Source organism: Rhinolophus sinicus, chromosome 16 (assembly GCF_057876585.1).
Source record: "Rhinolophus sinicus isolate RSI-liver-muscle chromosome 16, RSI-T2T, whole genome shotgun sequence".
In the NCBI taxonomy this organism is placed as follows: Eukaryota; Metazoa; Chordata; class Mammalia; order Chiroptera; family Rhinolophidae; genus Rhinolophus; species Rhinolophus sinicus.
The window spans coordinates 105,038,322-105,065,008 of record NC_142516.1 but is presented as its reverse complement, the minus strand read 5'-3'; the positions used below and the strand labels follow the sequence as shown (position 1 = coordinate 105,065,008).

General features: G+C 36.1%; 1 protein-coding gene across 10 annotated transcripts in view; it reads left to right on the top strand.

Moving 5' to 3' along the window:
* CAB39L (calcium binding protein 39 like) overlaps window positions 1-26,687 on the top strand; it is a 138,126-nt gene that overhangs the window by 76,445 nt on the left and 34,994 nt on the right. For all 10 annotated transcript variants that reach the window (XM_019748037.3, XM_074329935.2, XM_019748040.3 and 7 more), the window contains one exon: window positions 19,117-19,235. In XM_019748037.3, coding sequence (XP_019603596.1) covers window positions 19,117-19,235 — 119 coding nt within the window. The remainder of the gene's footprint in view (window positions 1-19,116; window positions 19,236-26,687) is intronic.

Here is a 26,687-nt window from a genome sequence, read left to right as displayed (position 1 = left end):
TGGACTGTTTAGATTGGGGAAGATGTTTGACTGACTAGGACATGACGCAGGCCGCAGGCAGGATGCAGGACGAGGAATGAAGAGAAAGACTCCTCTGGAAACGTGAAGCCAGCTGTGTTGGCTGGAAGCAGAACAGACTCAGGAACCCACCCGGCCCAGACTTCAACTCATCCTTCCTTTCAGACAGACACATCTGTCTTTTTTGATTTCCCTCTCGTATCTATTTCTCTCTTTGACATTTTCTGCCCAATCTCTTTTCCTGCTTTTTCCTTTTGCCAGACTTGCTCACTCTCCCTCCTATCTTACTCCCCATTTTCTTTTTAAAGTGGCCATATGTTGAATTTAAGTGTAGTTTCATCATTGTGTTTATATACTTTCATGTTTCTTTTATTTAGTTTAAAATGAGACATTGTGAACATTTATAGGTGCTGTGCACAGCGAAAATATACTTGACTTAGAATTAGAATTGTTTAGAGTCCCTGATCTGCCATTTGGTAGTAGCATAACCTCTTTGAGACTAAATTTTCTCATCTGTAAAGTAGGAATAATATGAACTTACAGCATTTTTTTAAATATTAAAGTAAATAAAACATATATACATATATGTTATGAAATAACATTATATACAAATGTAAAGTAGTATATTCTCATTTCTTCTCTTTTTTAAACTGAAGTTAAATGTAAGCCAGTTTTTTTTGTTATAACCCTTGATGTTTGTTTGCTTTGTTTGTTATGTTACTTTGAGAGTTCGTTGGTTGGTTACCATAAATGGGAAAAAGACCCGTGCTCTTGGATTATAGTATTATATTTTTATACATCTATTTTCTTCACATTTCCCTGAAAGCAGCAATGTATGAAGCTATTATCATCACTAATTAATGTTAGCTTGAGTTAGTTTATGAAATTAGCCCAATTTGCAGTTGGATGCCAGAAGGAATATGATCAAGGATGGTTATGTTTTGAAGACCGAGTCAGGGAAGAGATGTTGTCAGGCTGAGTGCAGTGACCTAGGGAAGACTTGAGCAGCCAAAGAGTAACATAGGCTCAAAGTGCTGTCCAGTAACTGGGGAAACAGGCACACACCAAAGAAATACTTTGGGTATCTCCCAACCTTGTTCAGCATTGGATTAGATAACAAAAGAGGAACAATAAACATGCAAATTTTCCTTATTTTACATGGTATACTGTAAATAAATAAATTTAGAGGGGACATTTGCTTAAAAATTATTTTGGGATTAAGAGATTCAGTTGTCTGAAAATTGACTTCTGTATTATCTAGTGGAATATACTTTTTTTTTCTGGAATCCTTGGGGGAAAAGAACTATCTTTCTGAATATTTGAATTTTCCATGTAGTTAAAGATTAACTCTTCAAATGAAGAGAGTAAAATAGATTACTTTTGTAGGTTACTTTACATTTTCTTTATAAAATGCATTATATACTTGCCCCCGCTCCTTAACAATGTACTATAGATAATAATTTTTTACTGATGAATCAAAACTATTCTTATGAAGATATGTTATTGTGATAATAGCAGAGAGTTCTTTTTTCCCCTCAGCTTTATTTAGGTACAATTAACCAGACAGTTGTTGACTTTGTTCATTTAGTTGTAACACGATGCCTAGAACATAGTTATAAATGAATGCGATTTTCAGTAGACGAAGCTGTTCTCCTCAAGTCCATAGAAAATAAATACTTATAAATACTTCTTGGTTGAATAAATGAATGAAAAGCAGTTAAGATGTAGGACAGTTCAGTATTAAGCATAACACTGACTACACATGTATCGTATTTTCAGGAAAGGGCAGCATTACTGCATTACTAGCAGTATTAGCCTGCCTGCAGGAATGTGCCGTGTGTCTCTGGACTGGAGGCGTGGGGGCTGATGCTGATCCCACAGGCAGCAACTTCCCTTCTCAATCCTAACGTTTCCATATAAGCTAGTGACAGCTTGATAAAATTCCTCCCAACTCCAAGCTCAGTCTAATCACACACAACCCCACTGCCCTCATCTCTTGGTTCATAGGTAGCACCGGTACGGCCCCTTCTGGATTACGCACTAGGATGTATTTCCCATATCTAGTGTTATGTTATGTCCTTTGGTTGGTTGAATGAATGGATGTAGGAATGAGAATGAGAGATAGAACCAGAGGTCCTTGGACCAAAAGAAGATTTCCTGAGGTACAACAGTAAGCCACTTTTCTTAGTAAAGTGTGTGGGAGGTAATTCGAGTAATGATAAAGTCATTTCAGTAAATGAATAACCTCTCCTGGGCCTTCTTTGAAAAGAACAACAGTCATTTGATTATAAATTTTCTGGTATGTTTTTATAACAGGAAGAAAAATTTATTGCTTTAGAAATGGGCTGTAGCTTTTGTTAGAAAACCTAAAAGAATGTTGCATTCCTTACAGACAAAAAAGTGAACTTTAGTTTAGAAGACACCTAGGTGGGCTTTCTGTTAGTTGTGAAAGGTGAGTTCTCTAGGCAGTTTGGAAGGAAAAGATTGAAAGAAAAGAGTTTAGATTCCCTTTAGAGTAAAGTAACAGAAATTTGAGAACTGCCCTCTCTTGGGTTAAGTTTGATAGGAGTAGGAAATAGAAGAGAGATAGGAGAAGGGTTTGGATTGAAGGAGAGAGAAGGCTCTAGATCCATGACAGAGGAAGGGGCTTAAGGAAAAAGATGATCAGGAGTGCTGAGGAATAATAATGTTTTTAATAATATTTTATATTATTTAATAATTATATTATAATATTTAATATATATTGATTATATAATAATATGTAATAATTATAATATGTAACACTGTTTCTGCACTGTGCCACCCTTTGTTACATTTAAACCTTTAATAAAAGACCTCTGTGCTAACAGTATATGTTGAGTGAAGGAGAAGGGGGGGGTTTTCTACACTCGGTATAAACAATGTTGAGAAACTAACTAGTTGTAGCAAGACAAGGAATAGGGTGAGAGGAGCTAGGAGATGTGAGCTCCCAGCTGACAGCAGTGATGGTGGCCCAAGGTGCTGGCTTAGATTGGGTGGCTGCTGGCTTAGATTGGGGAATCTGTGTGACAAACCTATTTTTCTGTCAGGTATCAAGAGGAAAGCGGTCCACTGAGGTGAGGAAAGTGCGGAGAAAGCACTGCTATCATATGACTAAGAGCTAGTTAAGAGGTACACCTTTGGTTAAAATTGTTTAAAAAGAAAATCTCATTACTTTATTGCCATAAATTTTTATCTAAGCCTTAAAATTGCTTAGATAAAAGAAACACTTCAGCATATTTTTAGCAAGGTTTAAGAGAAAAATAAGTTGTGGCTGAGATTGCAAGGCTTCTGATTTTGTGGGCTCAGGATCAAACTCAGAGCTGTATTTTTGAGGTTTGGACACTATTCAAGACACAGCTTTAAACTCTTTGATGTTTTGAAAAACAAAGTGAGAAAAGATCAAAGGATGAAAATGTGTTGCATGTAAGAGTTGATGCATTCATTTTAAAGGCAGGTGTGCCTTGCAAAACTAGGGTGGATGCCGTCCACTGTTCAGGCTGAATTAGAAAGCAGCTCAAAGAAGCAGAAAACTTACTACTGTGCTAATTTAATCTGTAGTGATTATTTTTTGCTACATTTTTAAAAATCAGGTTCAGCATTCCAGAATCAGCTTCTTAATAAGCCATTTTATGGTCCTAAGTGTTTGAAAATTTCCATGCCCTGAAAATCCTTTTCTGTTCTCTGACACTGATTAAAGTGGTCCTTAACTTTTGGCTTTATTCCTCTAAAACTGAGAAATCATAAAGTCTTAAGACTTGAGTGCATTTCATGCATTTAACAATTTGAAATGCTTACTGTGTGTAGGACATTGATTCTATTTGGTCTTAATTCTGTTTGGTTGTTTATGTATTTTGCACCTGTCATTACATAGATTAAGTTAAAGAATTTACTATTTTGGATGAGGGAAGTACTATATAATATTAAATGGAATTTTATATTATTGTTACCCTATTGTTTTCTTGACACTAATGAATATAAACTTTAGAAGCATTTATACCTATAAAGATACATGATTTATGGGTGATTAAGAATGGTATTTGGCTTCAGGTCCTTAATCAGAAGCATAACCTGTTCATTGTTTGCATTTCCCCTGTAAAAAATAAGACAATGACCATTGTAATTTGACCTTACCATACTTTTTAAGGAAGGTAACCTGCCATACGGATAAAGACTGTTCATGCCATGTATAGTGTACAAAATACTTTGTCTGCCTAGTCCTTGTGCTTTCTGGGAAATGCTCCTTCCTTCCCTCTCACGTGGTTACAGTGGGAACAACCATTTTGTGCAGCATGACACCCTGCCCAACACACGGCTGATTGGCCCAGCAGTGGACATCAGACCAAAGTAGGGCCAGAGTATTTGCAGGATTCGGGAACTGGAACTGAGACAGAATCCAATCTCTAACCAGAAGCTAAAGATATTAGATACAGTTTCTCCATCAGTGGCCAGGTTCCCTACCATGTAGACTAAAGAAATAGAGAAGCCAGTCTACAGAGAACACAGAGAAAAGAATGAAGAAAATAGGCAGAGAGATGGGGGTGAAGGTAGGGAGCTCCCTGATGGAATTCATGTGATATGTAAATTAAAGTTTAAAAATTTTTAGAGCAACAAATTCTGAGCTGTCCTATGTTCTCTGAAACTTTCCCAGTATCTGTAAATTAGTTTATTTTGAATTTTAGTCCCCTGCAAAAGAGTCCTTGCTAATCTACGCAGTGAACACCGCCTTTGCAACTCTCAGACTGTTCTGCCTAATTAGTTCTGCTGCTGAAATTCAGCACAAACATTTGCCCTGCCCACCTCACTCTCATGATCTCCTCCCTGAAGCCAACACACACAGGAGCCGAACAGAGCAGTTCAGGACTTCAGTGCCTACAGTTGTGTTTCATTTTTAAAAATTAAGGTGTAATTTACAAACAGTGACACTCTCTCTTTTTAGTGCACAGTTCTGTGATGTGGAATAATTCCATCACCCCCAAAATTCTCCCATGCCCCTTTGTAGCCAGCTTCTGCACCCGCCCCCAGCCTCTGGCGACCAGTGATCTATCTTCTGCCGCTGTGTTTTTGCCTTTGCAAATGTGTAAATGGAACCATACAGAATGTAGCCTTTTGAGTCTATCCACGTTCACTTAGCATAATGCATTTGCTGCTCATCCATGCTGTGGTCATGTATCAGGAGTTTGTTCCTCTTTATTGTTGAGCTGTATTCCATTGCATGGATGTATGACATCATTGATCCATTCCCTAACTGAAGGATATTGGGGGAATTTTTAGTTTTTAACAGTTATAAATAAAATCTGTAACCATTTACATGTTGTGTTTTGTTTTGTTTTGTTCTTTTGGTGTGAATGTAGGTTTTCATTTCACTTGGATAAATACCTAGGCATAGGATTGTTGGGTAGTGTCAGATATTTTTGTTTGTTTTGTCTTTGGTTTTTAATTTTAGCCCTTCTAGTAGGTGTTAGTGGTATCTCATTGTGGTTTTAATTTTCTTTCCCCTAATGACTAATGATGTTGAACATCTTTTCCGTTGTTTGCCACCATATCTCTTATTTTGTTAAATGTCATTTCAGATCTTTTACCTTCTTATTTCATTGTTGAATTTTGAATTCTTTATATATTCTGTATACAAGTCAATGGCAACAATTTTAAAGTGGGTGGTTTTCTTTCCCCTCTTTTACTGTCTCATTTGCCTTTTCTCACTTCTGTTATCAATCTGTGAAAGATGCTCTTTATTAGTAGTTACTTCTAATCGATATGACTACTCTTCATCACTTCTTTCTTCCCTATTTTTATCTTATTTGATTCCAATTGATACTTCCATAAATATCATTCATTCAGCAAATAATCATTGAGTATTTCATGTCAGAGCTGACCTTTTTTGAATTTGCCAGCTAACACCAGTGCTTCTTCAGGTTTAATATCTAATCAGTTACAATATATGTACTCTTAGAATTACTGGCTAATTTCAGACAATTTTGGTCATTTCTAGATGTTTTTGCATTATCATCAAAGATGTATTTAGAGTTTTTTTCCTTTTTCTGGCCACTTCTAGTTCCAGAGCTGTGAGATCCGGCAGTCTGAGGGTTGCAGAACACTGGTTTTGAAATAGTTAAGGTTTTATTCCAGTTATATATAGTATGATGCATAGGTACCTACAAAGGTTACCTATAATGTAGAGACCATCATTCATCATCTGTACCTGTTTAAATTTTCTTGAATGCTTTCCATTCTGATCCCTTTCTCTGTTTGGAAAAGCTGTCCCTTGTAGCAGAACTTGTTTTTGTTATCCACAGGGGCTTTCTTTGACTTTGCACACATTTGCTAATGAACTAGAAGAATGTTTTCCTCTGTGTAAAAGTTGGATAGAGTTCTGTGCAGCTTCATTTCTACTGTTCACTGGAATGCTGTATGGAAATATTCTTGTGACATTTTACTGAGAAGTATGAAAACCACGCTCTTATGACATTTCAAAGAGGAGTGATAGTCTGTAGTATTACTGTGGAGTCTAGAAAGGTTTAAACAAAACAGATGACTTCTTTCATTTTAAATTTCATTTATACTTACAGTTATATCTCTTTTATGTAACAAATGTATTCTTTCATATGTGTATAAATGAAATTCATGTAGTACATGGACATTTTTTAGTATTTTAAAATCATAAGAGCAGCTGATTCTAAGGTACCATTTTAAATTGAAGACTCACCTACTAATTTTCTATTAATTTAAATTGAAGACTCACCTACTAATTTTCTATTAAAAGTTTGTATAGTGTTTTTTTCTTAAAGGAAGATATAATGTGCTTCCTCATGTATCTGTTTTTTATCTCTCTGTCTCCCCTTCCTTTAAATCCTTCTTCCTGGCTCCCTGTCCGTCTTTTCTTCCTTGCTCTCTCCTTCTCTCTCTTTCTCCCTTACTTACTCCCCTCTCTTTACTTGTCTCTATGAAATGAAGTAAAAGAAATGGGTAGTCATACATGTTTCTTATATTTAATCATGGTCAACATTTTGATGTTTCCATTTATTTCTGCCAGTTATATGTACCATAATTTATTTAACCAGGCCTAATTCTGGGTCTGTTGTTGTTTCTAATTCTTTATTATCACCGCGGAGATAAAGATCTCTGTGCCTGACACTTTTTTTCCATACTTAAGATAGTTAGTTAAGATTATTTTCTCAGGCTCGATTTCCCAATGTGGGATTCTAGGACATCAGTCAGGTGTTATTAGATTGCTTTATATCCTCACCAAATGTATAAGAAACAGCACTGAATTTTTCCATTTAAAAAATTACTGTGGATCAATTTACATCCCAACCAGCAATGCATGAGGGTTCCCTTTTCTCCACATCCTCTCCAACACTAGTTATTTCTTGTCTTATTGATACTAGCATTCTAACAGCTGTGAAGTAGTAGCTCATTATGGATTTGATTTGCATTTCCCTTATAACTAGTGATGTTGAGCATCTTTTCATGTATCTATTGTCCATTTATATGTCTTCCTTGGAAAAATGTCTATTCAGGTCTTCTGCCTATTTTTAAATTGGATTGTTTGGGTTTTTGTTGTTGTTATTGAGTTGAACTCTTTACATATTTTGGACATTAACCCCTTATCAGGGGTGTCGTTTACAGATATCTTCTCTCACTCAGTGGTTGCCTTTTTGTTTTGTTGATGGTTTCTTTTGCTGTGCAGAAGCTTTATCCCACCCCCCAAATTTGAAAACACTTATTTGTAAAGATATATGTGCCCTATGTTCATTGCAGCATTATTTACAATACCAAAGACATGGAAACAACCTAAGTATTCTTTGATGGATGGTTGAATAAAGAAGATATGTGAGGAAGAAGAAGAGGAAGAGGAAGAGGAAGAAGAAAGAGGAGTAGGACATATATACATTGGAATACTACTTAGCCATAAAAAAGATGAAATATTGCTATTGGTGACAATATGGATGGATCTTGAGATTATTATGCCAAGTGAAATAAGTCAGACAAGAACCATATGATTTCACTCACGTGAGATATAAAATGAAAAGCAACAAACGGACAAACAAAACAAAACAAAAATACCTAAACTCACAGATACAGATAATAGAATGGTGGTTAGCAGAGGAGAAGGAGGGTAGGGGAAGGATGAGGAGGGTAAAGGTGGTCAAATATATGGTGATGGAAGGAGACTAGACTCTGGGTGGTGAGCACACACATAATAGAGTATACAGATGTTGTATTATAAACTTGTATACCTGAAATTTATATAATATTAATAACCAATGTTATCCCAATAAATTTAATTTTAAAATAATGACTGGGACTCTGGGCCAAGATGGCAACATAGGAGGCTCCTGAATTTCCCTCCTCCTATGGATGCACAGAATGTACAGTTACACATGGAGGAATTTCCTCTGAGAGAAAATCCAAAAACTAGCTGAGGGACTCCTACTCATTGGGCGACCGAGAAAATACCCACATCAAAATGGGTAGGAAATGCTGAGACACACTCTTGCCATCAATCCCACCCCTGGCATAGCACCATACAATTGGGAGAGAACCCCCGACTCCCAGCTTCTCCCTGAGAAGCAAAGGGTTTGGACCATACATCTAGCGCTCCAAATTTTAAGGCTGCCAATTGAGAGATAGGCACCTAAATCACCTGTCTGTGAAAGCTAACGGGACCTGTATTCATGAGTGCCACGGGGCTAGAGAAAACAAAAAAGCAGTTGTTAACAGTCACAGGAACACTTGTTACAGCTGTTTCCGCCTGTCTCCCCCACCCCACTCCCAGGGCTAGCACAGAGTACAGGCAAAAACACGCATCTCCCAGTCTTTCCCTAGAAGGGGTTTGACTGCATACTTTAGAAGCTGGTACCTGAGGCTCCAGCTTCTAATTAGCATGCACCTGGTTGCTGGCGGTGATTCTTCTAAGAGTCCAAAAGTCAAAAGTGCTAGTGGGCACTTCTGCATTCTTCTTCCAACTTGCACCAAAAAGAAAACCAAGTTGCCAGTATCTTTCTGGAAAGAGCTTGTATACATATCTAGCTTCCCAGCTTTTATAGCTGCCACCCAAGGGTCAGGCCCCCAAATAAGCTAGCGCTGATAGCTAATGGAGCTTGCATTCACAGGTCTCATATTACTGTAGTAAACAAAGAAGCTAAGTTTTTTCAAAGATTTTTATTTAAAATATAACTAACATACAGCATTATATCAGTTTCAGGTGTACGCCATAGTTGTTCAACATTTATATACCTAAAAAAGTGATCATCGTAAGTCCAGCAACCATCTGACACCGTACTATGTTATCACAATATTATTGACTATATTCCCCATGCTGTACATTACAACCCCATAACTCATTTGTTTTATACCTGGAAATTTGAACCTCTTATTCCCCTTCACCTCCCCCCCCTTTTAAATTTTTCAATTACAGTTAACATTCAATATTATTTTGTATTAATTTCAGGTGTTCAGAATAGAGGTTAGACATTTGTATAATTTAAGAAATGAACCCCTGACTAGTCTAGTACCCACCCACCTGCACTGTACATAGCTATTACCATATTATTGACTATATTCCGTAGGCTTTACTATTTTGTAACTACCAATTTGTACTTCTTAATCCCTTCACCTTTTTCACCCTGTCCCCCAAACTCCTCCCATCTATCACACCAATAAATCTAGTATCCATCTGAAACCATATATAGTTATTACAATATTATTGACTATATTCCTTGTGATATACCCTACATCCCCATGACTACTTTGTAACAACCAATTTGTACTTTTTAATCCCTTCCCATTTTTCACCCACCCCTTCAACCTCCCTCCTATTTGGCAACCATCAAAATGTTCTTTGTATCTATGAGTGAGTTTCTGTTCTGTTTGTTTATTTATTTTGTTCTTTAGATTCCACAAGAAGCAGTTTTTAAATGGGCACAGGATCATCCCCTGTGGCTATACACCCAGGCTCAGTGCAGAAATAGGTAAAAATGCTCATCTCCCAGTTTCTTTGTGGAAAGGGTTTGACTGCATACTTTACCAGCTGCTGCCTGAGGGTTCAGCTTTTAATCAGTTCACATCTAGGTACTGACTGCAATCCTCTCCTTTGGAACTAACAGTTCTTGACACACCCACAACTACTGGGAGTCACTAAGTACAAAGATGGTGGCTTGGAAAATCACAGTTTTGATAGGCAACAAGGAGCTCAGTCCAGGCTGATTCACAGGGTTCATTTCTTACATGTGATTAGTCTGTCAAGACTAGGAGAGGTGGCTGTTTCATCTAAGGTGCAGAAACCAACACAGAGGTCAAAGAAAATGAAGAAACAAGGGAATATGTTCAAAACAAAAGAACAAGATAAATCTCCAAAAAACAAGCTTAATGAAATAGAAATAAGTGATTTACTTAACAGAGAGTTCAAAGTAAAGGTCATAAAGATGCTCACTAAGGTCAGGAGAGCAATTCATGAACAAAGTGAGAATTTCAAAGGGATAATAACAGAAAGATAGAAAAAATAATAAAAAAAAGTACCAAACAGAAGTCACAGAGCTGAAGAATACAATACTGTATTGAAAACTTCAGTAGTGGGCTTCAGCAGCAGATTAGATCAAGCAGAAGTGAGGATAGTGAACTTGAAGACAGGATAGTGGAATTTATGAACCAGAGGAGCAAAAAGAAAAAAGCATTTAAAAAGAAAGAGTGAAGATAGCTTAAGAGACTTAAGAGACATTGTCATGTTGACTAATATATGCATTATAGGGTCCCAAAAGGAAAACAGAGGGAAGGGGGATGAAAACTTGTTCAAAAAAAATAATGACTAAAAACTTCCTAACCTGGAGAAAGAAACAGCCATCCAGGTGCCAGAAGCCCAAAAGGTTCCAAAGAAGATGAATCCAAAGAGATCCACACCAAGACTTACTATAATTAAATTGTGAAAGTTAAAGACAAAGAGAGAATCTTAAAAGCAGCATGATAAAAATAACTTGTTATATACAAAGGAACTCCCCATAATACTGTCAGCTGATTTTTTTTCAGCAGAAGCCCTAGAGCACAGAAGGGAGAGATATGGCATATTCAAACTACTGAAAGAAAAGAACTTCCAATCAAAAAATCTTATGCCCGGCAAAATTGTCATGCAGAACAAAACGAGAGATAGTGTTTCATAGACAAACAAAACCTGAAGGTGTCCATCACCACTAGCTTGGCCTCACAAGAAATGTTAAAGGGAGTTCTTCAAGCTGAAATGAAAGGATGTTAATTAATAGCATGAAAGTATAAAACTCAGTGGTAAAGGTAATTAAATTAGAATAATCTAATATTATAATGGTGGTGAGTAAATCACTTATAACTCTAGTATAAAGGTTTAAAGAGAAAAATATTTAAAATAACCATAACTACAATAGATTGTTAGTGAATACATAATATGAAAAGATGTGAATTGTGACATCACAACATGAAATGTGTGTGGGGGGGTGGAGGAATGTGAAATGTAAAGCTTTTATATGCATTTGAAGTTAAATTATTATCAGCTTACATTAGATTGTTATAAATATAAGATATTTTATATAAGCCTCATAGTAACCATAAGGCAAAAACCCATTGTGGGTACACAAACAATAAAGAGAAAGGAATTGATGCATAACACTACAAAAAAAAAAATCATTAAATCACAAAGGAAGAAAGAAAGAAAGGGAGGAATACAAATAGCCAGAAAACAATGAAGAAAATGGCAGTAGTAATTCCATACCTATCAATAATTATTTTAAGTGTAAATAGACTAAATTCTTCAGCCAAAAGACACAGAGTGGCTGAATGGATAACAAAACAAGACCTAGTTATATGCTGCCTACAAGAGACTCACTTTAAGAACACAGATTTAAGAACACACATAGACTGAATGTGAAGGGATGGAAAAAAACATTCCATGAAAATGGATACAAAAAGAAAGCAGGGGTACCTATACTTACAATAGACAAAATAGACAGTAAGCCAAAAACTACTGTCAAAAGGAAGGTCATTATATAATAAGCACTTATGTGCTGTTTATAACAATGCTTTGGTCAGCAACAGACTGCATAATAGATAAATATAAGATGATGATCCCATAAGATTATAACAGAACTAAAAATTTCTATCACCTAGACCTAGTGACATGGTAGCTGTTATAGCTGAGCAAAATGCAGTACTCGTGTTTGTGGTGATGCTGGTCTAAACAAACCCACTGCAGTGCCAGTTGTATAAAAGTATAGCACATATAATTATAGTAGTAGGCTTACCATCCAGGTTTGTGTAAGTACACTCTATGATGTTTATACAATGATGAAATCACCTAATGACACATTTCTCAGACCATATCCCCATTGTTAAGCACCACATGACTGTAATGGGGTCAGTTATTCAAGAGTCTATAATAATTGTAAATATTTATTCAGCCAACATTGGGTTGGCTAAATATATAAAGCAAATATTAATACATCTGGAGGGGAGAAAGGGCAACAATACAATAATGCTAGGTGATTTTCATACCCCACTTTCAACAATGGCTAGATCATGCAAACGGAAAATCAATTGGACTTAAACTACATGTTAAACCATATGGACCTAACAGATATACCGTGTTTTCCTGAAAAGAAGACATAGCCGGATCATTAGCTCTAATGTGTCTTTTAGAGCAAAAATTAATATAAGACTTGATCTTATTTTAATATAATATAAGACCCAGTCTTATATAATATAATATAATATAATATAATATAATATAATATAATATAATACCAAGTCTTATATTAATTTTTGCCCCAAAAGATACTTTAGAGCTGATGGTCTGGCTAGGTCTTATTTTCAGGGAAATACAGTATATAGAACATTCCATCCAACAGTAGCAGAATACACATTCTTCTCAAGTGCACACACAACATTCTCCAGGATAGATCATATGTTAGGCCACAGAACAAGTCTTAATAAATTTAAGATGATTGAAATCATATCAAGTATCTTTTCCAACCATGAAAGTATGAACTAGAAATCAATTACAAGAGGAAAACTAGAAAACTCACTAATATGTGGTGATTAAACCATATGTTCCTGAATAACCAATGGGTCAAGAAGAAATCAAAAGAATAACAAAAAACATTATGAGACAAATGAAAATGGAAACAATATATGAAAATTTATGGGATGCAGCAAAAGCACATCTAAAAGGGAAATTTATAGTGATAAATGTCCATATTAAGAAAAACGAATGTTCTTAAATAACCTAACTTTATACCATAAGTAACTAGAAAAATAACAAATTAAGACTAGGTTATTAGAAGGAAGGAAATAACAAAGATCAACAGAAATAAATGAAATAGAAACTAGAAAGACAATAGAAAAGAACAATGAAACTAACAGCTGGTTTTTTGAAAACAGAAAATTGACAAAACTTTAGCTGAACTGAGAAAAATGGAAAACTCAAAATCAGAAATGAAAGAGGAGACATAGCAACTGGTAATACAGAATTACTAAGGATCATAAGAAATTGCTATGAACAATTATATGCCAACAAATTGAACAACCAAGAAGTTGATAAATCCTAGAAACACACAATCTACTGAGACTGAATTATGAAGTAATAGAAAATCTGAACAGACCAATAACGAGTAAGGATGTTGATCAGTAATCAAAACCTTCCAACACAGGCCGGCCCGGTTGCTCAGGCGGTTGGAGCTCCGTGCTCCTAACTCCGAAGGCTGCCAGTTTGATTCCCACATGGACCAGTGGGCTCTCAACCACAAGGTTGCCGATTCAACTCCACGAGTCCCACAAGGGATGGTGGGCTCCGCCCCCTGCAACTAAGATTGAACATGGCACCTTGAGCTGAGCTGCTGCTGAGCTACCGGATGGCTCAGTTGGTTGGAGTGCATCCTGATCTCAACCACAAGGTTGCCGGTTTGACTCCCGTAAGGGATGATGGGCTGCACCCCCTGTAACTAGCAATGGCAACTGGACCTGGAGCTGAGCTGCGCCCTCCACAACTAAGATTGAAAGGACAACAACTTGACTTGGAAAAAAAAAAAAAAAGTCCTGGAACTACACACTGTTCCCCGTCCCAATAAAATCCTTTTATTTTATTTTTTTTTTTAAAAAAAAACCTTCCAACACAAAAAAAGCGTGGGCCCAGATGGTTTCACTGGTGAATTTTACCAAATATTTAAAGAAGAATTAATGCCACTCCTTAAACTCTTCCAAATATAGAAGGAGAAGAAGAAATACTTTCAAACTAACTTTATGAGGCCAGTATTACTCTGATACCAAAGCCAAAGGCACTACAAAAACAGAAAGTTACAGGCCGATATTCCTAATGAACATAGATATGAAAATCCTTGACAAAATATTAGCAAGCCAAATTTAACATTACATTAAAAGTATCATACACCATGATCAAGTGGGATTTATTCCAGGAATACAAGGATAGTTCAACATCTACAAAAAAGTGTGTTACACCACATTATTAAAATGAAGGATAAAAATCATATGATCATCTCAATAGGTGAACCAAAAGCATTTGACAAAATTCAACATCCTTTCATGATAAAAACTTTGAACAAATTGTGTATAGAAGAAATATACCTTAACATAATAAAGGCCATCTATGACAAGCCCACAGCTAACGCTATTCAGTGGTAGAAAGCTGAAAACCTTTCCTATGAGATCAGGAACAACACAAGGATGCTCATTCTTGCCACTTGTATTCAACATACTGAAAGTCCTAGCCAGGACAATGTCAACTAAATAAATGAATAGAGAAATATATACACTATATTAGAGCTTATTGTCCGGCTTGGTCTTATTTTCGGGAAAACAGGGTAACAACTCAGCAGTGAAAAGGAATGAACTTTGATACACACAACAACTTGGATGAATCTTGAGGAATTATGCTGAGTAAACAAAGTCAATACCAATACCATGTATGTATGTATGTATGTATGTATGTATGTATGTATATATGTATGTATAGGCATCCAAAGCAGAAAGAAAGAAAACCTGTGTCTATTTGCAGATGACATGATATTATATATAGAAAACCCTAATACTACCAAAAAAAATTTTAGAACTAACAAGTAGATTCAGTAAAGTTGCAGATAAAAAATCAATATACAAAAAAATCACTTGTGTTTCTATACACTAACAATGAGTTATCAAAAAATAAATTAAGAGGGGCAGCCAGATAGTTCAGTGGTTAGAGCGTGGTGCTGTTAACAATAAGGTTGCTGGTTCAATCCCCACATGGACCACTGTGAGCTGCGCCCTCCACAACTAGACTGAAACAACTACTTGACTTGAAGCTAATGAGTCCTGGAAAAACATACTTAAATAAATAAAAGTTTAAAAAATAAAATGAAATCCCATTTACAATAACATCAAGAAGAAATATTTAGGAGTAAATTTAACCATGGAGGTGAAAGATCTGTACACTGAAAACTAGCAAACACTAATGAAAAATTGAAGAAGGCAAAAATAAATGGAAAACATTTTATCTTCATGGATTTGAAGAATAAATAATGTTAAAATGTCCATACTACCCGAAGCATTCTACAGATTCAGTGCAATCCTTATCAAAAAATTTTCACAGAAATAGAAAAAACAAATCCTAAAAGTTATATGGAACCACAAAAGACCCCAAATAGTCCATGCAATCTTGAGAAAGAAGAACAAAGCTGGAGGCATCACACTTCTGATTTGTAACTATATTACAAAGCTATGGGAGTGTGGTATGGGCATAAAAACTAATACCTAGATTAACGAAACATAATATAAACCCAGAAATAAACCCATGTATGTATGTTCAATTAATTTTCAACAAAGGAGCCGAGAATATACAGTGGGGAAAGGACAGTCTTTTCAATAAATGATGTTGGGAAAACCGCATATCTACATGCTAAGGAATTAAACTGGACCCTTATCTTATACGATACACAAAAATCAGATTGAACATATGACCTGAAATGATAAAATTCCAAGAAGAAAACATGGGGTAAGCTCCTCCCCTTGGGGAGAAACTAGCTCAGGGGAGGCAAAGGGGTGCCTTCTTTCCCAGGGTGGATATTGATAGGTTCAGTTCCCGTTCTGATTCTACCCTGCCCGTTAGTCATCAGAGAAATGCAAATTAAAACCATAATGAGATGTAACCTCACACCTGTTAGGATGTCTAGTATCATAAAGAAAAGATATAAGAAATACCAGGAAGGATGTGGAGAAATGAGAAGTCTTGTAAACTGTTAACCTTATTAAAAATGGGCTCAAATGGATTACAGACTTAAATGTAAAACATAAAACTATAAAACTTTTTTTAAAAATAGAGGAAAGCCTTTAGGATCTAGAGTCAGGCAAAAAATTCTTAAACTTGACACTGAAAGCACAACCTATAAAACAAAAATTGATAAATTGGATTTCATCAAAAGTCAGAACTTTTGCTCTGCAAAACGTCCTGTTAATAGGATGAAAAGACAAGCTACAGGCTGGGAGAAAATCCTTCAACTAGTATCTACTATCTAGAATATTATCTAGATACTACGGTCTACAAACTAGTATCTAGAATATGTGAAGAACCTTCAAAACTTAACAGTATAAAAAACAAACAAACCAATTCGAAAATGGGCAAAAGACATAAAGAGACATTTCACCAAAGAGGAATGTACAGGTAGCTCCAAGCACATTAAAGATGTTCCCTAGTCATTAGGGAAATACAAATCAAGACAACCATGAGAAATTACTACATACCTATCAGAACAGCTAAAATAAACTAATGACAACACTAAATGCTGGCAAGGATGCATAGGAATTACATTGCTGATGGAAATGTAAAATGGTATGGCCAATCTGAAAAACAATTTGTCAGTTTCTTTAAAAACTGAGCATGCAACTGCCCTAGTAGAAATTGCACTTCCAGTATTTATCACAGAGAAATGAAACCTGGTCATGAATGTTCACAGCAGCTTTATTTATAAGGGCCAAATGCTGGAAACAACTTAGAAATCCTTCTGCCGTTAAATGGTTAAACAAACTCTGTGGTACATCTACACCAGGAACTACCGTGTTTCCCTGAAAATAAGACCTAGCCAGACAGTCAGCTTTAATGCATCTTTTGGAGCAAAAATTAATAAGACCCAGTTTTATTTTACTATAAGACCGAGTCTTGTATGATATGATATAATATAATATAATATAATATAATATAATATAATATAATATAATATAATATAATATTAATATAATATAATACTGGGTCTTATATTAATTTTTGCTCCAAAAGATGCATTAGAGCTCATTGTCCGGCTAGGTCTTATTTTCGGGGAAACAGGGTAACTACTCAGCAATGAAAAGGAATAAACTTTGATACACACCACAACTTGGATGAATCTTGAGGATTAATGCTGAGTGAAAAAAGCCAATACCAAAAGGTTACACTTTGTATGGTTCCATTTACATAACATTCTTGAAATGAGAAAATTATAGAAATGAAGAACAGGTTAGTGGTTGCCAGGGGTCAGGGATGGGATGGTGATGGGGGAAGAGAGGTGAGTGTGGCTATGAAAAGGCAAAAGGTGTGATGGCTCAGAACACAGACTCTGGAGTCCATCGACTTGGGATGAGTGCTGGCTCACATCCAGTCTGGGTCAGGTAACCTCGCTGGTCCTTAATTTCCTTATAACATGTACATTATAAGGTTGTTGTAAGGATTGGATAATACATGTAAAGTTCTTAGCATAAGTGCCTGACACAGAGCAAGCACTTAATACATATAGCTGCCATGAGGGTGGTAGGATGGAGAATGGGGGTAGTGGGGAAGTGGAGGTACTGAGTGATTGAAGCAAAGATGTTGTTGTAATACAGAGGGGGCAGTGATCCCAGAGGCGAATACTCCTGATCTGAATCTTAAAGGATGACTGAGAATTAGTTAGAAAAACAAAGGAAGGAAAAGCATTCAGGACAAACAGAAGAGCATGAACAAGGCATAGAAGCGTGAAAGATTACATATAAGTATATGTAGAAAAGCAATTTGGTATTAATAGAACTTGAAGTAGGAATGGAAAGTGAGAGGTGACTGGAGAGGCAGGCAAGGGCCAGGCCATGGAAGCTGTTAGATGTTTCTTTGAGCAAAAGCACTAAAGAGAAGAGAATGGTGTGGTGGAATTTGCATTTCTAGCTAGCTCACTCTGCCAAGTGAAGATGCTTTGAAGTAGAGGGCATACCTGGAAGACTCTCTTCACTAGTTCAGTAGGGAGATGACCAGCTAGAATCAGGGCCATAGCAGTTGAGAATGGAATGTCATTCTTGTCCTTATTTTCCATATTAAAAACTCCGGTTCAATGGGCGTTTGGAGAAGCTGGCAGGCTATCCTGGGGTTGTGGGGTGTGTGAGAGTGGAAGTCTTATTACACATGCGTGCTCTAAGAAGCCCTGCCCAAGATTGGCTGTAGTTCCCCTGGCTCGGGCTACTTGCTAGGACTGAGTGGTCCCTTCTATTGACTAGTTTAGATATGACTTCTTATCATCACCTAAGTCAAGTGTGTTCACCTAATAGAAAGCTTACTTTTTTTTTTTTTTTTTTTTTAATGCAGCAAGGTGAGAGGGGAATGGATAAAAAGGAGGGGAAAAATTACTAAAAAGTATATCTAAGAGAAAGGAATTTGATTCCAACCTACATTTGCTAAAATATTTTCTTCATCTGTTTTCCCTCCTTATTTATGAAGGTTTAAAAATGCTAATCATAATATTTTTCTTGTAAAAAGGTGAAAAAAAAGAATTCAGTTATGTCATATTTACTATTTTATATTCGTCTGTGCGTTTCACTTACTGCTGTGAGAAATAGACTTCCAATGGTCCAAATTTCCCACAGTGCAAATCCTGTGGCAAGGAGCTATATCAGTTTTGCAGACTGTGTTGAGTGTTTGAAAGCACAGCTGACTAAAGAGTAGACGTTTTCGTCTTAGGAAGGACAGTGCTATTTGTGTGTGTGTGTGTAAACAGCCGTTGGGATATCGTTCACATGCCATACAGTTCACCGATTTCAAGTGTACAATATAATGGTTGGTTGTTTCTTTAACAGGGCAAAAAAGATGTGACCCAGATATTTAACAACATCCTGAGACGACAGATAGGCACTCGGTTTCCTACTGTGGAGTACATTAGTGCTCATCCTCACATCCTGTTTATGCTCCTCAACGGGTAGGTACATGGTTTCCTTGAAGGTGAGTTTGAGTAGTTGTTAAATGAAGAGTTTAAAATAGTTGAAAGAATAGTTGTTAAATGTATATAGCATTAGCCATACTTGAGGTCAGCCCTCCAAATCTACACCTTCCTGATTACTTAGGGCACAGCACAATCCTTTCTTTGCATCTTTATATTTCTCAGGTTCCTTCCATTGACTGCCTCTCTTTTCCTCCACTTTCCTGTTAGCTCTTGTCTCTTCCAATTTTATTATTGCTTGCACCTCCCAATCTGCCCTTTTCCTAGCTTCCCACTTAACCCTTTCCCTGTTTTCATGGGACCAAATCCCCTAACACTAATCCCCATTTACACACACACACACACACACACACACACACACACGCTCACTCACTCACTCACTCACTCACTCACTCACTCACTCACTCTTCTTCCAATGAGCAGCACCTGCCAAGGCGACGTGCTCCCACACAGAGGTAAAGTAACTATTACTATACGTATATGGGACCACAGGGGAGCCCGAAAGTCTAGCCAGATAATAGAATCCCAGATTTTTCTTTATATGTATACTTATTTACAGATGTTTCTTGGGCATTTTGAAGCTATTCTAACTCCTACAGACCAGAGCGCTGGGTGTAGCAAGTCTTGGGACAGCAGATTGTCTTCTGCCTCCCTTTCCCTATCTTTCTACTCCACCATCTCAAATCTATGTATTATGTTGTTTCATACCTAGTCCATCTCCTCTGTGTTTAATTCCCAATTCCTGTCTTGTACATTTTTAAACATCTAATTGTATCAAAGCAATGCATAACACATAGTTTAAAAATCAGATATATCATCACATACCAGCTCTTTGCTTCTTCCTTCTCCATGTGCCTCAGTCTTATTGCCCAGAGACAATCACTTTCATCTTTATTATTTGTTCATCTGGTATTTACCGCTATATTTCAAGTAATGGGCCTACACTAATATTTTGATTTATCAATTTTAAAAGCTATCCTTTGACTTTTTAATAGGCTAGGTAATTTAGTTTTTCTACCATCACCATTATTCCATTTTCCTTCCCCTTATCCTCTCAATATACTTTATCACAATTTTTTATTTTATTAAAAATCACATTTATATTAGTATGGCTATGTAATCATTATTCATTGTTGACCAAAGTAGTATATTATGATTACTTTGTTTTTTGGTATAAAATATTGTTTTTATGGGAGAATTGGTTCTTCCAATTCTGGAAAGAGAACTATACTTGTATCATGTATTAGAGCAGGATAAACTTATAACAAACATTAAACTTTATAACCTAAAGACTCCCAAAATGGAATGACTTCACAGCAAGTTAAGTTTATTTTCCAAATAGTGCAGAGCAAATGTTCTAGGTCATCACGGGGTTCTGCCTTCTTTACCATGTGGTTGCTCAAATCACTTTGTTCATTGCCGTTTCAGCCCACGGGAAGGCAAAAATACATCGGAGAATTTATGAACCAGGCCTGGAAATGGCTTGTTTTCTCCCATTCACATTCCATTTGAGAGCCCTTAGTCACTTGGCCCCTTAATTCTTAAGGGAATCTGAGAAATGTACTTTAGTGCCCAGGAAGAAGAGGAGAATGGATTTCGATGGACTGCTAACATTCTGTCACATATTGTTTCTTTGAAAATTTCTTTCCTTTCATTTTTCTGTTTTCACTTTCTAGGTCTCCTATTAGTCAGAGTTGAATCTCTGGTATTTATTTCTTATCTCTTCTATTTTCTATTTCTTGCCTTTTGTTTTACTTTTGGAAGATGTTCATTTTATCTTCCATTGAAGATAAACTATTGAATTTTAATTCAGCTATCTTATTTTTAATTTAGAAGAACTCTGTTCTCTGAGTGTTCCTTTTCCTGGTCTCTTGCACTTCCTAGTTCTGTGACTATGGGCATGTCACTGCCCCTTTCCAAGTCTCAGTTTCTTTGTAAAATAATAATAAAATTTGTAGTATTACATTCACACGAAAATGATGTTGCATTACATGCATTGCCAGAAAGACCTGTGTTTTCAGTTAGGGTTCTGCTACTAACTTGCTGTAAGATACTGGGCAAGTTATCGAACACCCTCAAGTCTTGGTTTCCTCATTGCAATATAGGTAGAGACAATTATAATGCCCACTTCAGTAGGTTGTTATGAATCTTCAAGGAGATAATGCTAGCAAAGCACAGCACTAGAACGTGGTACTCGGTAACTATCAATCTAAGAAATAATTTTTCCCTATCCCTCTTAAGAGCTGCAATTCATGTTGAAATATATGTACAATTGTAGACAGATATAATCGAGGCCATGTATAAGTGCCAGAATATTATAAAGTACTCATTTCCAGCTCAGGTTGATTTGTAAAGTCTAATGGACCCACCAGTATATGATCTTCACGGCTGGTCATTGGTGGAGAGGCCAAAATGATCAGTTTGTACCCACTTCTGGAGATTCTAAAATGTTAAGCTAAAGCATTTATTTGACATTATCCTACAGGAAGTGGGGAGCCACTGAAGAGTTTGGGGGAAAAGAAGAATCTTAGATTTGTGTTTCAGGAAATGAAGATAAATTAATAGCAGTTTTAAAGTTAGCTGAAATGTTCCCTCCAGAATGCTGAAATGTATCATCCTAAATGTCCTGGAAATCATGGTGGCCGATGGAGAGCAAGAGTGGTGTGGGTGATGTAAACCTGTGGCTTCCATGGTGTGGTAACTGCGCGAAGGGATGCATGCAACTCCACGAGTTTCATTCCTGGAGTGGCAGTTACTAGTTTGGAGGACCTCTTGTAGCTGCTGTCATTGAGCAGTCAAGGGACCGCAACGACCTTGTATTTATTTTGTGCAAAGAGCTGCACCAGATACTAGTGGCTGGCTAAGGACAAAGATTTGGTATGTTCCTACCAGGGGAATTATGAGCAATGGAAAATTAATGCTCTTATGCTTTAAAAACTCGGATTAATGAAGAGGAAAGGCAATTCAATAAGTTACTAAGTGTGGTTCCAGGGTAATTTAAAATTAATTCCATTCCTTTTTATATATGATAAAATATATGTATTGAACATTTATACATTGTATGTGCTTTGTGGAATAGAAATTTAGCATAATTGAATATTTATTTTGAAAATTAAGTTGGTGAAGAAGTATAACTTACATTGAAGAAAACAACGTTATTTTCCCTTTCTAGAAATAATGAGACAGAAGATAATTAATTCTAATTGTTATTTATTAAATATTTAACTGCAATAATATGTTATAGATCAAGAGTGAGCCTTTTTTATTTGTGATGTGCACAGGATTTATGAATGTGTAATTGTGCCCTATTTCTCCCACCCTTTATCCCTCTTTCAGTAGAGAGAGTTGAGAAAAGACTTGGCGATGGGAAGCCAGGCAGGGGAACTAGATTAAGTTAGATGTTATGTCCATTTGCACAAACAAGACTTGGAGATGAGAAGGAAGGAATCAGACGGAGAAAACCCACCATCATCAGGGGAGGGTTTTGAAGGTTTAATAGTGGGAGGCTCCAGAGTAGCTGCACAGTGAAGTGGAGAAGGGAGTTTGATATATTTATCAATTTATAGAGACTCATATAAAGATTGGGCTGTCTTTTAATAACTTTTTACTGCTGGGTATAACGGGGGTACGAAAAAATGTATACACATTTTAAGAGATGTTATCTATACTCAAGCAGTAGTTTGCTGTAATCAGAAGTGTCTGGATGCTGATGGTAACCACTTTGAGCACCTCCTGTAATTGCAGAAATCAAATGTGGCTTTTATTTATCTTTTGTTATCGATATATATTGAGTATTACAATTAATACAGTTTTTTCCTTTCTTAAAATGTGTATACATATTTTTGGCACCCTCTGTATTTATTTATATGTGTCTCTGTAAAACTTGTGGGGACTTGGTTTATTAAAAAACAGTATTACAGGGGCAGCTGGTTAGCTCAGTTGGTTAAAGCACAGTGCTCTTAACAACAAGGTTGCCGCCGGTTCGATCCCCATATGGGCCACTGTGAGCTGCGAAACAACTACTTGACTTGGAGCTGATGGGTCCTGGAAAAACACACTTAAAATAAATAAAAGTTTAAAAAAGAAAGCTGATATTAAAATTTAAAAAGTAGGATTACATACAAAGTTTAATGAGTATGAATAATCAGTGTATCTTTATAACTTTATTTGAAATTATGTCTGTGTCCTATTTGATGGTGAATTTTCTGATCAATTAAAATGACTACTATTCTTACACAAATGATTTGATGCAACAGGTCATTCAGTTTCTAAACAAACTATTAAATTGATGTAAGAACCTTCCTTATATTTGAAACATGAATTCTTTAATTATTAATCAATGACTTGTAGTTACCTGTGATCCTATTTTAATGGATAATGTTTTTTTTTTAATTTTATTAAATTTATTGGGGTGACAATTGTTAGTAAAATTACATAGATTTCAGGTGTACAATTCTGTATTACATCATCATCTATAAATCCCATTGTGTGTTCATCACCCAGAGTCAGTTCTCCTTCCATCACCATATATTCGATCCCCCTTATCCTCATCTCCCACCCCCCACCCCCCACCCCCCTTACCCTCTGGCAACCACCAAACCATTGTCTGTGTCTATGAGTTTCTGTTTCTCATTTGTTTGTCTTGTTCTTTTGTTGCTTTTGGTTTATATACCACATATCAGTGAAATCACATGGTTCTCTGCTTTTTCTGTCTGACTTATTTCGCTCAGCATTACACTCTCAAGATCCATCCATGTTGTCACAAATGTTCCTATATCATCTTTTCTTACCGCCGAATAGTATTCTTAATGGATAATTTTTAATAAATATGTCACTTTTCTGTATTTAAGAAAAAACTTAAAAAATATTTTTTAAATACCTCTTATTTATTTTTCTAATATGTGGAAAAAAATAGATTAATTAAAAAGCCACTTTATTATACAGATTTCTATTCTAAGACTTCATTTTTGTATAATTATAGCACACAATGGAAAAATAAGAGTTGTTTACTTCAAGCAAACTCACTCAAGTCTGAGTCATTAGGAAAGTTTTATAAAATATCTTTCTATTTCTTCTGAAAAGTCAGTATTTAGTTTAGTTTGTAAGGCTAAAACTGCTTTTTTAAAGTTTATTTAATAAGTTCATTTATTAAGGGCCTACAATAATATTGATGATAATAGTAATAGTGACAGTAGTCTTTAACATATTACTTACTATATGAGAGGCCTTGCTTTGTATTTATATAATAGTCCTCTAGTTATTGTTGTTGTTGTTATTATTGTTATTATTATTATTTCCATTTTATAGATGAGGACACTGCAGCCAAGAGAGGTTAACTAACTTATCCAAAGGCACCTAAGTAGTATGATTTAAACCCATGTAGTCTGGCTCCAGAGTCTGTGCTCTCAGAACTGCACTATACAGCTTTCCAGTCCTCAAGCTCTAAGAATCTACAATGAGAAGAGACAATTCATGACAACTCTCTGTTGTTACTGGTGAAGTATATTCTAGGGAGCACAGATGAAAGAGCCATGGTCTCTGCCTGGGAAGTAAAAAATGAAGCAGATCTTAAAGTAGAAAACTGCCAAATGGGTACAAAGCATAAAAGGACTGGGGACCTCCCATGCAAAGGTACAGAGGCATCAAAATGTACAGTGTGTTTGGAAGATGACAATTCTGGTGTGGCTGGAGCCCACCGTGAATGGGGGAGAGGTTTGGGGGGATAGAGCTGGAAAGGCTGAGACCAGATTATGAAGAGCCATCCATGCCTTACCAAGGAGAACGAATGCCGTTCTCTAGGCAACATGGAACCATCATCCGGGGACTAGACACGATCAGTTGTGGTAACAATGGGGACAGTGGCTTGGAGGGTGGGGGAGCTGAGATTCCAGCCTGGAATAGGCCAAGCAAGGGATAAATAGGACCAGAACTTTTGCGGTGATGTTGGGAATGAAGAGAGTTGATATTTTTTAAACATTTCCATTTTTTTCTGGTTCAAAGTAATACATGTTTATTATTTAAAAATTCAAACATTTTAGAAATGTAATATAGAAAGGGAATGCATGCCGCATGCCTCCCAAAGAAACCATTTTCAACAATTTGGTGATGACTCCTCTCTGGTTTTTATTCTCTATTATAATGATTCTTCTTCTTTTATGTTTCAACCCAAACTTGAAACCCATTCCTTCGTATCCTGTTTTGTAGATACCATTTATTGAGTGCTTGCTACGTGCCAGGTATTGCATTCAATGTCTTTAGTTATGTTATTTTATTTAATCCTAATAATACTGAGCACTAGGTGTTATCCTTACCATTTTACACATGAGGAAATTGAAACTTAGAGAGAGTAAGGCTATTGCTTAGGGTTATACAGCTAATAAGTGACAGAGCCAAATTTTCAATCCAGATCTGTTTATAAATCCTGTGTCTTTTACCATTAATATAACTTCAATAAGATTTGAGGACCGTTTAGCTGTGAAGGGAGAGGGAATCACAGAGGACAAGGTAGGTAACAAGAAGCCCTACATGGAACAGTTGCACCAGTCAGCTTTACTTGTCACCATTTTCTAATTTAGCTTGAAATGCTAGAGAAATTAGCCCTTTGTTTAAAGGTAAGCATTTTTACTGTATGATCTCTTATAATGTTTAAAAACTTAGGACATAACTTGATTGGTGCATTTATTTATACACCAACCATGATGTTATTTAGGGATATGATAGTACGTGCTATATTCAACTTAAGTCTAACCATAAAGAATGTAAGACAGAAAGAAATTGATACTTGTCCATCAAAGAGAACCATCTGGATATGGGATATAAACCATGGCATAAAGGATTTGGGGAGCCCAAATTTTGTGAAAAGACTGTAAGTAAAGACTTACTCAAAATGAGCATTTTTCCTGGCCCAGTTGAGTGACATTCCAGGGTACTGAGAGAATTTGAGGAGGAGGTCACTAAACTCCTCTTGGTGATCCACAAAGAATCAGGACCAGGGGAAGATGTTTCAGAGTCTAATATTAAAATCATAAATTTCTCCTAATAATCCTATTTTTTAAAGTTTCATTACAACAATTTTCAATCATATACATAAGTAGCAGGTACAAAGAAACCCCATGTACCCATCACTCAGCCTTAACAACCATCGATATTTTTGTGTCTATTTCCTCTATCTCCTCAACATCTCTCCCTGCTATTTTTTTGGCTGGAGTATTTTAAAGCCTCATGTAATATCATCATATCAACCCTAAACACTTCAATATACGTCTCAAAAATAAAAAGATAATTTTTACATAACCACAATAGAATTATTACACTTAAAAATTGTCAATAATTCTTTAATAACCAATACCCAATCTATATTCAAATTTCCTTGATTGTCCCCCTGAAAATATTTCTATAGTTGGTTTGTTCAAACAAGGATCCTAACAAGGT